The 12,409-nt window shown below is 41.3% G+C and overlaps 1 protein-coding gene across 1 annotated transcript; it reads right to left on the bottom strand.

Annotated features, from left to right (window-relative positions):
* Positions 1-7,004: 7,004 nt before the first annotated feature.
* Positions 7,005-12,175, bottom strand: AARD (alanine and arginine rich domain containing protein). Its single transcript, XM_007946870.1, has 2 exons — positions 11,972-12,175; positions 7,005-7,148 (listed from the first exon to the last, which is right to left on the bottom strand). The coding sequence occupies exons 1-2, from the start codon at positions 12,173-12,175 to the stop codon at positions 7,005-7,007; spliced, it is 348 nt and encodes a 115-aa protein (XP_007945061.1).
* Between the last annotated feature and the right edge of the window lie 234 nt (positions 12,176-12,409).

The raw sequence follows: 12,409 nt of genomic DNA on the forward strand, positions 1-12,409 counted from the left end.
GCTTTCCATTGGTTGGTTTTCAAAAGCAGATCACCAGGTCTTTCTTCCTAGTCTATCTTAGTCTAGAAGTTCTGCTAAAACTGTTCAACATCAGAGCAACACACTAGCCTCCACCGACAGGTGGGTAGCTGTGCATGAGGCACTCTGGACAGGAATTGAACCCGGGTCTCTGCCATGGAAGGCAAGAATTCCACCACTGAACCACCAATGTCCCCTTAACACAGATTTGAACCAAAATGGAACTGAAAACCAAAACACAACAAAACCAAAATTTTTGCCAAAGTGAAATTCAAACCCAAACTGAAGAAAAAATGTTTTTCTGAACATGAACCAAAATAGAAAAGTGCTTATTTGTTTATTTATGTTTTTGCTCCACTATTTTTGGTTCAACAATAATTTGAAGTTGTATGCAAGACCATTGGACCATTTATGTTTGATTTGCATCTGGCACCCAGGTATGCTGAACGGTTCCCTGGCCCAGGGCTGGTAAGAGAACAGTTCATTGCTTCTGCAAGGAACATTGCACAGCCGTAGCTGTAAGTGATGACTGCTATTACACAAGACAATTCACAGGCCAGATTGGCTATTTCTGCTCCATGCTTGACCCGTCTCACAGTAACGCTAGCTCTGCCTACAGAAGATGTGAGGAATGCTCCATCGTTGAGAAGACTGTAGTCAGAAATCTGAAAGAGCTGGTTAAACTGCATCGAGTTCTGTTCACGTGAACAGAAATTTGTGAGATGAATGTAAACATTTTAAGTGTACGTTACTCACATTTTTAAACTGTGATATTTAAATTCGAGAAATAGAAAATAGCATATACTTTTTGGTGATTCCGTTCTTATTTTCATTCTTAACCTAAATGTACTACCACCCATTGTTTGACTTACATGTTTAAATTTGATATTTATATCACAATTCAAAATGTTAACAAACATCAGAAATCAGCAACAAGAAAATTAGTGTTTCAATTGCAATATACCATTATTTCACTGAAAACAACTTGATGGCATCACTATGAAGTAAGATTTTTCTTCAAAACGTGCTCAATAAACTTGAGAATGTTGTATGGTGGGACTTCATATGTAAGAAATCAATCAACCCTGCAAATATAAAATTGAAGTTATTCCAATTTTTATAATACATTGATTATACAAGACCAGAAACATGTTTATTTATACTATTCCTTTCTATCAACGTATTTATGCTTTCTATTTGACTGCTAACCAAAAGGCTGGTGGTTCAAACCCACCAGCCACTCCATGGAAGGAAGATGGGGCAATCTACTTCAGTAAAGATTTACTGCCTCGGAAACCCAATGGGAGTTGCTATTAGTCAGAATTGACTCAATGACAATGAGTTTTTGGTTTTATTTGCTTTATGGAATCAAAGTCTAAGACTTGTTCTTACTGTAATATACTATTTTTAAAAGGCACTTGGTGGTGCAGTGGTTAAAGCATTAGGCTGCTAACCAAAAAGATCAGCAGTTCATACCCACTAGCCACTCCGCGAGCAAAAGATGGGATGGTCTGCTTCCATAAAAATTTACTGCCTTAGAAACTCTATGGGGCAGTTCTATTCTGCCCTATAGGGTCACTATGAGTTGAAATCAATTTGATGGCAATGGGTTTGGGTTTTTTTTTAAATATATTTTTAAAAAAAGTAAAAGAAATACATTGGCACTGAGTCAGAGGGCAATACCAGGAAGCCTGTAAACTGTCTAACTCCAGGGTCACATATCCCAAGGGCCTTGGGCCAGTGCACAAGCCAGCCCAGATACAAACCAAAAACCAAACAGTGCCCATTGCCTTCAAGTCGATCCCAACTCACAGTGACCCTGCAGAACAGAGTAGAACTGCCCTAGGGTTTCCAAGGCTGGAATCTCCATGAAAGCGGACTGCCAGATTTTTTCCTAAGGAGTGGTTGGTGGGTCTGAACTATCTTTCAGTTTGCAGCTAAGCACTAAACCACTAAGCCACCGAGGTAGTAACTATAAAATCTTCCCTAATGTTAATACGATTTCCTATTCTTTGAATTTCAGTATGGGGCAAATCAGAGAAAATCCATGTCAAGCAATTGTTCATGTATGAAAAGATTGAAAATAAAATCACATATAAAATTTGTGACAACAGATATGGCTGGAGGCATCTGAAGCATCACCATATGGATGAGGACAATGTAGTTCAAAGAAAGATGAGAAAGAAGACTGAAGAAAATGTCAGAAGTGTTCTGAATAAGCAACAAAAAATATTACATAAGTTTGCCATTCCAGAATGCCTTAAGGTGAAGTTAGATAAGCAAATCATTGTTGCTGCACGTGTTGAATTACTGATAATAGTTGTTCAGTTCTTCATTTCAGTTGATTGAATACTCAGGATTCTGTGAAATTTTAACCTGATTATTGCTTCAGTTGGTCAAATTGTTTCAACCAACTCAGAGAATACTAATCTCACTTGTCCTTAAAACTTGGCTCAAAAAATAGCAGTAATCAGAAAAATGAACATTCTCTTTCAAAGTGGATATTGCCAGTAGATTGATTCAGTTAATTCTAGGAATTAATGCTCATCTCCCACAAGACAGTAAGATGCATCAGTTGACAGTTGACACTGGGAACAAAAGAATTAAGAGTATAGGTATCACTAAAAAAAAGAAAAAAAAGGTGTGTCAAATTTTAGAGAAGTATAACATTGATTTACAACAGAAGTTGTCAAAGATTTCGTTTTACTTGGATCCACAGTCAATGCTCATGGAAGCAGCAGGCAAGAAATAAAATGATGTATTGCTTTGGGCAAAGCTGCTGCAAAAGACCTCTGTAAAGGGTTAAAAAGCAAAGACGTCACTTTGAGGACTAAACTGTGCCTGACCCAAGCCATGGTATTTTCAAGCACCTCATATGCATGTGTGAAAGCTGGACAATGAATAAGAAAGATCAAAAAAGAATTGATGTCTTTGAATTATGGTGTTGGTGAAGAATACTGAATACACCATGGACTGCCAGAAGAATGAACAAATCTGTCTTGGAAAAAGCACAGGCAGAACACACTTTAGAAGCAAGAACGGTGAGACTTCATCTCATTTACTTTGGACAAATTATCAAGAGGGACGGATCCTTGAAAAAGGACATCATGCTTGATAAAGCAGAGGCTCAGCAAGATCCTTAACGAGATGGATTGACACAGTGGTTCAAGAGTGCGTTCAAACACAGCAATGACTGGGTGGATGCCACAGTACCAAGCAGTGTTTCATTCTGTTTACATGGGGTTGCTATGAGTCAGAACCTACTCAACAGCCCTGACAACAACGTTAGTTAATAGTGAAATTTCACCTACACAAAAATTAAGTTTGTTTTCAATGTACTTTAAAGTAATTTGACAATTTCCCACTAAAAAAGGATTTTGAATCTTTAATTTAATATTCATATGTATGTCAGGAGTGTTTTTATCACACTACTACTTTTAGTGTGATTCAGCACTGCTGTCAATTCTCACAGGATTAAAAAAATAATATATTTTACACTGTGTTTTTCCTTATATTGAAATGTTTGAGACAGTGATTAAAACTGAACATCACTGTCACCTTAAATTTAATTATTAATGAATGCATTAAAAGTTGTAGTCTAATATTGCTACTTTCCAAACTATTTACAAAATCTTGGGATGAACAAAATTTGAGTCAATATAAAGTGGAATATTATTTGCAATATAAAAAAATGAAATACACAGCCATATTTCTTCAGATGAAATTGCTCCAGGTTATCCATTTGCAGAATACTAATTTGAGATCGGAGAGTAAAACAGTTTCCAACTGGTTGAAACCTGTTCAGCCATGGTCAATGAAGCAAAACTGGAACAGAACTGAATATTTTAAATTTTACAGAACTGGAACGATACCAGGAATGGAAAAAATACAGTTCGAAGTCTTGCCCCTTATTAATGAATTTATCTCACTTTTCAAGCTTCCACTGTATTTCCATGTTCTACTGGTCAAGTCCTCTGATTAGAATTTCCAAAAATGAAACACTTTGGAAACAAAGAGTTTCTCTTCCTGCATCTGTCACCCTTAAAAGATATGGTGATCCAAGGTTTATCACTGAACAATAGGATAAAAAAATTCACTGCCCTGAGTCAGATCCGACCCATGGAGACCCCCCTTGGGTTTGTGAGGCAGTATCACTGCAGAAGTAGACTGCCCAACCTTCTTTCCAAGCAGTGGCTTGTAGGATACAGTGAGGACCAATAGCATAAGTGAGGACCAAAAACTTTGCAATGAAATGGTGGACATTTTTGTCTGAAAAAATAAAAAAATAATTCACTCATTTTCACAAGTTCTCTTTTAAATTTTTCCTTTAGATTCCCAATACATTATGTGTATAATCAAATTATGCACATGAATATCAATCAATGTCAGCAGCTCTGTATTCTGTAAGGAATTGAGCTTATAAAATTAACCACTTTGAGAATTTTCTAAAAATAACATCACAACCATTTGTAAATATTAACCTTAAAAATGTGCTTGAGAATGACCACCCCAACTATTACTTGAGTGAAATCTTCTTCAAAGAATAGATCACAAAGAATTCTACCAACTCTTTCCTCAGGAGTTCTATAAATTTAAAGGGAAGAGACATATAGGATATCTATTTTACAGATAAAATTTAAGATATTAGTCTGTAGACTTATAGGCCAAAAGCTCATATGCAGAATGTCTCAAGAAATCCAGTGGACAGTATCAGAATGCTGCATGAAGCTCACTGACATAGCCCTCTAAGTTGAACACAGTAATAACTCAATGTCACAGAGAGGAGAAATCAAGTGTTAAAGTCTAGAATAATTTCCTTACTGTGGCAAAAAACAAACAAAACTTACAACTAAACTTGGTCCAGATAATTCTCAAATCCTCACACACATAAAACAATTTCTATCTATTTTCAAGAGAAAGACCATGTCCATTCTGTTCTCCTTTGTCTTCAAGAACTACTTTAACTGTTAAAATTATACACATTTTTATAAATTAATTTTTTATACATATAAACAATAAATATCATCTAGTGCTCCAACTTTTTATTGCCTATATATTTTTTTGCATTACAACGGCAGCATTTTTTTTTTTTTTTAAATTTTATTGTGATTTGGGTGAAAGTTTACAGAGCAAATTCACTTCCCACACAGCAGTTCATACACATTTTGTCGCTTGACATTGACTACAATTTCCCACAATGTAACAGCTCTCTTCCCAGTTCCTCCCCATAGTTACCTCTTCCCTGTGTCCTTTCCTCCCATGCACTCCTGCCCCCCCCCCAGCTGTCTCCCTGTGCATACACTGCCCTTCTATTTTCCCATGATTGATCTCTCCAAGGAGCGTAGCTACGTAAGGTAAATGTTCACCTCATACGTGTCTTTTGTCTGGTTGGAAGCCACAGGAGTGGGTTCAATTCCAGACCTGAAGGGCAGCTAGAGGCCATATTCTCAAGGGTTTTACCAGGCTTTCTCAGACCAACAAACATGATCCTTTTTTTTTATTTTTTTTTATGATTTTGAGTTTTGTTCCACATTGTACTCCCACTCTACCCAGAATCTCATACATAGATTCCCCTCCAAGTGGTTGACAGTGGTATCTGGGCACCATCTAGTTCTTCTGGTCTCATAGTCATATAAGCTGAGGATCACAGGTGTACCAGTCCCTTGGACTAATTGTTTCCATGTGTCTTTGGTTTTCTTCATTTTTCTTTGCTCTGGATGAGGTTGAGAACCATTGTTGCATCTAGATGGCCACTTGCAAGCTTTTAAGATCCCAGTGGTTATTTATCAAAGTAGGATGTGGAACAATGTTTTTGTGGCAGCACTCTTAAGGTATAGTTAGATATTCTACTTCAACAAGAACCATTTTAACTCCCAAAGGATGCATTAGGTAGGAATGTTTTTGATAACAAGTTATAAAACTTCAATTCAAATTGACTTGGAAAAGGGGACTTTATCAGAATAATTCCAGAGTACTCAGGTAACCAAACAACAAGGCCTGGAGTTTCACACTGCTAGACCCCAGGGGCAAGAAAAAGCAGCACTCTCCCTCCCCTTCTGTTTCCACCTCCTTCATTAGACTTGCACCTTCTCCTGTGGGGGCTACCTGGAGCTTCTAGTCCCCCCATACACACCTACCCATAGCTTCTACATGTAGGGAATATGATCTCTTCCCTTAGCCTAGTTAAAAGATCCTAAGAAAAAACTGACCACCCAGCATGCCTTGATTTGCATGACTACATCCAGGGAGGCGGGGACCACCTGATTGGTTGCTGTCCAGCCCATCCAAGCCTTACAGAGTAGAGCTGAGCTCCACAGGGTTTTCTGGGCTGTGAACTATATGGAAGCCAATCACCAGGCTTTCTCCCAAAGTGCAGCTGGGTGGGTTCAAATCCCCAACTATTCAGTTAGTTGTTGTTGTTGTTGTTATGTGCTGTCGAGTCTGACTCGACTCACAGCGAGTCCTCCTTGGGTTTCCGAGGCAGTATCACTATGGAAGTAGATTGCTCCATCTTCCTTCCGAGGTCCAGTGCAAACCACTGGCATCGCCTGGCTAGAATCCAGGTAGAAGGAATTTTCCAAAAAAGGAACAATATTAGACAGATACTGAACAGACAAAAAAAAAAAAAAAAACTCGCTAAACCAGCACAGATTCAGAAAGTTTTAGTAATGGCAGAAAGAGTAATCGCAGAAAGTTAAACTGACACATGATGGAAGTTTGGAAACTGGCATTAAGGCATTTCTTGATACGTTTTTGTTACATCCATTTCCCAGCCAAAACAATGAATAAATTTAAAACTTGATTACACACCATTTTCCCTCCTTCCCTGACTTAGATATTTTCTGTCACTTCCCCACGCCATCTGAGTTTTCAGTCTCCAAATTGTCCCTAAAAGCTTAGGCAAGGCATACATAGCGGTTACCATCAGAATTGTTTAGGAGTTGTCTGTGTTATTCTTAGGGCTCAGATCTTCAACAAGCATTTTGTCATTCTTGGTTCATAGCATTATCTTCCAGGTCTCGAGAATCGGATGCAATCTCCAGCTCATAATCCTTTTTCAATTGCTGCATTTTCATGTTTAAATCCAGTAAGGTTCTGGTCAGCTGGCGGTTCTGGAAATGCATTTCCAGCTAGAAGTTAAGGGGAAAAAAAAAAGAATTTTGATTAGCCTCAAATAGAGATTCAATGAAACCTACACAAAAAAAATAAGAAATTTGTAAGAAAGGAAAATAAGATATCAAGAAAGATGTATTTCTCATCTTCTTCTCCAGTCTGGCCCATTTGGCCTGGCTATAAAATTGATTCTCCAGATGACAAGGTAAAATCTGGATGCGCAGATAGCTTCTGAAATGGCCTTGAAAGGATAACAGAAATAGCTGTTGCACGATGCTGTCCGCATGAACGATACCTATGCACGTTCGGCAGGCTGTTTGCAAGCAATGGCATGTGATCTGCAATGAAGTCATTTATCTTTATGAGCATTCCGTGCTACCGGATAACCACCCAAGGCCACCTGAGTATTCAGGACCTGGGCCCATTGACTTGATTACTCGTCATTTCAAGTTTTCAGGATTTAAAATGGTTTCCCTGCCAAGTAAAAACATTTAACGACACCTCAGAGGCACATGTACAGTTACGTGTATTTATATAATCTAACACTTTTCACTCTAGAGTGAAATCTGTTATACAGCAAGCCTGATTGATACCCTCCTCCAGCAGGGGTTCATGAAAGGCCTCATGTGTGCAAAAATAGATGCCTACGGCGGTTTATCTAAGAAGCAGTCCGGCAAAGGTCAGTCCAGCACAACCTGTGCAGTGCAGCTGCAAACATATGATCAACCATTGGCACACTTCTTAAATTAGAGCCTTGTTTGGTGCAGTTCCTGAGGCTCCAGCTCGACTTAAAACCCGTCATCAACTTGCCAGCAGAAATCACTCCAGGCTGTACCCAGGAGCTCTACTGGCAAAAATCAAACCCAGAGGGGCTCTCCCAATTCACAACATAAAATCATTGGATGAAATTATCTTCAGTTTTCCTCTAGGACACTTGTCTTCATTCTTCAGCACCTGGTACCATGTCCCTGATAGCCACTATTAGCAAAGAAAAAACTAAATGAACATCCAGTAAACAAACAGTAATAGCAACACAACCACCACAAACCACCACACAAAGTCTCTCTGCACCTGTATTGTGCTTACAGGAAGCTTCAGTTCTCTCTTGTGGCACAAGATGCTCTATAATCCTGCCCTACTTTTCCAGTTTCATTTCCTGGCACTCTCACCACATAAGCCTCAACTGCAGCTGGTCTGAAACCTTGTCCCTGAATAAACACCATGCTGAACTATCCCTCCTTCTGCCCTCTCCTTAGGATACCCTTTGCCACCTCTGTTCCTACTAAATTATCTAACTTTCAAGAACCCAACCAATTATCACCTCCTCTCAGAAGCCCTCCCTGATTGCCCAAAAAAACTCAAACCAAACTCACTGCCATCAACTCGGATCTGACTCATAGCAACCCCTCCTTGGCTTTCCAAGGCAGTATCACTACAGAAGTTGATTGCCCAATCTTCCTTCTGAGGAGTGGCTGGTGGGTTTGAACCACCAGCCTTCCGATTATCAGTCAAATGCCTTAGGCACTGTGCCACCAGAGCTCTCTTTATCTGTGTTTCCACAGTGTTCTGTATATGTGCTTCTCCTAACACACAGACTAGATTGAACTGATGATTTTGAGGGCAGAGTTTGCTTCTTATTCATAATTGTATCCCCAACTATAAGTGCTCTGCCTGGGCACACAACATTGTGAGTTTTCTGTGTGTATGTTGAAAAACTGAGTGAATGAATGACTATATGATGGAATTGTTGAATACCCATCCTGTACTTTAATGCCAAGGAATCACAGGGAGAAAGTATTGATAGTGGTTCACCAGTTCCACAAAGTAAAAATGTCACACTTATTTAGCAAATTCAAACACTCGTGGTTTTTCAACTTTTGACTGTGGATCCTTTTGAGAATCTGATTAAAGCTATGAACGTCTCCAAAAAGTAAAATAAAATAAACATGTCATGCACATACAAAATTATGCATAATCCCTGAAATCCACTTAATAGACTTTAGAAACAATGCATCCCATTAGGATTAACTGAAACAATAAATAATTAGCAACACAATCCTAAATTAATTGAACTTATTCATCATTGCTCCTTACACAATTATCACCCTAATATCTAATGTTGTTGTTGTTATGTGCCATCAAGTCGGACCCGACTCATAGCGACCCCTCCTTGGGTTTCCGAGGCAGTATCATTGCAGAAGTAGATTGCCCAACCTTCCTTCCGAGGAGTGGCTGGTGGGTTTGAACCACCAGCCTTCTGGTTAGCAGTCAAGTGCCTTAGGCACTATGCTACCAGAGCTCCCCTAATATCTAATACATGTATATATTTGCACAGATGTGTATTGATTCCTACAGAAATCCAGTTAATGTACCATTATCTGAAACTACTTCTAACAGGGATGATGTTACGCTGAAGCATCCATACTTTTTTCTCTTCCTCATGACCAGTGACAGACAATAGAAAAATAGTTGACCAAAATATTGACCACGGTCTCCAGCCCAGGAACACAGCATCTGTGTATGTGCAAAATTCTTTGATTCTTTCCAGGATAAATCCTTGTCCTTGAGTGCAAATGACTTAGACGATTTTTATACATATGTGTTGTTCGTATTTTGTACAATCTGTCTCCAAGATTATAAGAATTAAGCACTCAGCTGGTAACCTAAATGTGAGGTGTTGGAACCACTAGCTGCTCTGAGAGAGAAAAAACCTGGCAATTCACTCCCCTAAAGACTGTTTTTGTTGTTAGGTGCTGTCCAGGAGGTTTCACCCACAATAACCACATGTCCAACAGAACGAAACCCCGCCCGCTCCTGCGTCATCCTCACAGTCATTGCTATGCTCCAGCCCATTCTGCAGCCATGTCAATCCATCTCGTCAAGGGTCTTCCTCTTTTTCACTGACCCTCTACTTTACCAAGCACGATGTCCTTCTCCAGGGACAGTCCCTCCTCACAAGTCCAAAGTGCGAGAGGCAAAGGCTTGCCGTCCTCTCTTCCAAAGAGCATTCCAGCTGTATTTCCTCCCAGACAGATCTGTTCTCACCGGCCATGGTACAGTCAAGATTCTTCCCCAACACAATGCAAAGGCATCAATTCTTCTTTGGCCTTCCTTATTCATTGTCCAGCTTTCACGCACATATGAGGCTAATGAAAAGACATGGCTTTTCTGTTATCTGTAAAGATTACAGTCTAGGGGGCAACCCTCTGTCATACAGGGTCGCTAAGAGTCAGAACTGACTTCACAGCACACAACACTGTAAGAGCTGCTATATAAATAGCATCCATACTGCAGGCACTTTATATAACCTTATCGTATATCCTTACAGTAATCCTGTGAGCTGCCGTCTCCATTTTACAGATGACAAAGCTGACACTCACACTTGCTAACATTCTCAAAGCCATCACTATGTGTTAAAATGTTAACATTATGATTTGAACCTTCATCTGTTTGGAGTTTTACTCCCCACCTCCCTCCCACCCCATCCCGAATACATAACTTGCTTTAAATCCTGCTCATGGAACAGCTTGTTCGAAAGTTAAGGTTAGAGGGTGCCTCAGAGTTCATTCAATAAAATATCTTCATTTGATTTAAGTATGAGTCAGCTGAAGGGAGAAAGGGGTCAGCCACACACAGGTGGGTCTCAGCCTTCCAGTTTGGCTTCCTGGCTCACAGCACAATCTCCTGTAACTACTAACAGGTGTCTCAGCTAGTCAGCTGCTCAGTGCGAAAATCAGCTGTTGTTTCAATATGATTGGATCAAGGATAGCACAACCCTTTGGTGGCACACTGGTTAAAGCACTCAGCTACTAACCAAAAGGTTGGTGGTTAGAACCCGCCAGTCAAATGGGAGAAAGATAAGGCAGTCAGCTTCCATAAAGATTCACAGCCTTGGAAACCCTGTGGGGTAGTTCTACTCTGTCTTGACTCCTGGCAGTGGGTTTGGTTTTGGGTTCTATTCATATAAAGAACGTTAAGAGAGATAAAATTAGCTTTATTATCTTACTAACCTTCCTAAACTCAGAAATGAGAGGTATTCTGTTAAGATTTTTAAGTCAGAAAATTTACTGATAGATGAATCAGTTCCAAAGCAGCGGTTAGTATTTTACTTGTAATCAATACAAATGAGTAGAATCCTCCAAGCCAAGTCTCCACTACACGCACTCGCAGGCTACACCATTTTAAAGTTTGAATTGTTCTACTCATTTTGTCATTTCCAAGTTTTGTCTAATTTGGTTTATCTATTTACCGACACTCATACCTATTTAATATTTGGGTCGATCCTGTATAAGGTTCAAAAGCTACAATTTTGCAAAGTAACCTTTTATTTCCAGCTGAATTCTTATTAGAAAGAAAGATAAAACTTGAGGGATATAAAGATCTACATATGGAATATACACTCCACCAATCCCAAGATACCACTGATTTCATTCAAACGTCCTCCTCTACGCGCCAAACACACACGAACGAGAGTTCTCTATAGTGTAGGAAAAGTATAGAAACGCGTTGGAGAGGTGGTACTAGGGTCTTGGGCGTGTCACACGTAGACTGCCAGGCCCCGACGGGTGCCAGCGCCCTGCCGTGGGTCCTGCAGGGCCCCTTCCTTGCCAGATGCTGCTGGAGGAGGCCGGGCGACCAACACGGTGTTGGAGTAGAGCTGGCGTCCCAGGAAGATCAAGGCCAGTGCGCAGCTCTCCCTCCCTGCACGCCCTCACCGCCCCCCCACCCACTTCTTGGGAACAGCCTCTCCAAGTCCTCAGGGCAAGCTGAGTCCCCGCGTCCGCCAGCCGAGGACCACCGTGCAGCGCCCCCGAGCCGGCCGCCCAGCCCGTGCGCTCACCAGCTCGGCGCGCAGCCCCTCGAGGGCGCTCTCGACGCGCGCCTGCCCATGCTCCTCGCGCGCGGCCGCCGCCTCGGCCTCCTCCGGCGCCCGTCTCGAGCCCGCGCGCGGCACCGCCCGATGAAAGGCGCGCACCAGCCGCTGCCTGAGGTCTTCCAGCAGCCGGCTGGGGGCGGGGGCCTCGTCCTGGGCGTCGGTGCTCATGGCGCCCCTGGGTTAGCCTTGGGCGCGACGCAGCGTTGGAGCCAAAGGCCAGCTCGGCCTGGGAGCTCGAGGCGTTCCTGGGAAACTCCTCTTCTCTGCGGCCGGAGTCCCCTTCGTGCCTCGCAGATGCCCAGTCAGTCCTCCCGCAAGCTCCCACGCGATTTGTTTCCGAGTTTCGGGAGTAGGGTGAATCAGGGCAGGGTAAACTAAGGGAGTCCGCCAGACCTGCCGCTG

This window comes from Orycteropus afer, unplaced genomic scaffold, assembly GCF_000298275.1.
Source record: "Orycteropus afer afer isolate SDZICR_OR568_19922 unplaced genomic scaffold, OryAfe1.0 scaffold00173, whole genome shotgun sequence".
Taxonomy (NCBI): Eukaryota; Metazoa; Chordata; class Mammalia; order Tubulidentata; family Orycteropodidae; genus Orycteropus; species Orycteropus afer.

Coding starts and splice junctions, on each gene's coding strand:
- AARD (XM_007946870.1), bottom strand. CDS start 12,175: ATGAGCACCGACGCCCAGGACGAGGCCCCCGCCCCCAGCCGGCTGCTG. Junction 7,149..11,971: donor AGGGGCTGCGCGCCGAGCTG/GTGAGCGCACGG, acceptor CTTAACTTCTAG/CTGGAAATGCATTTCCAGAA.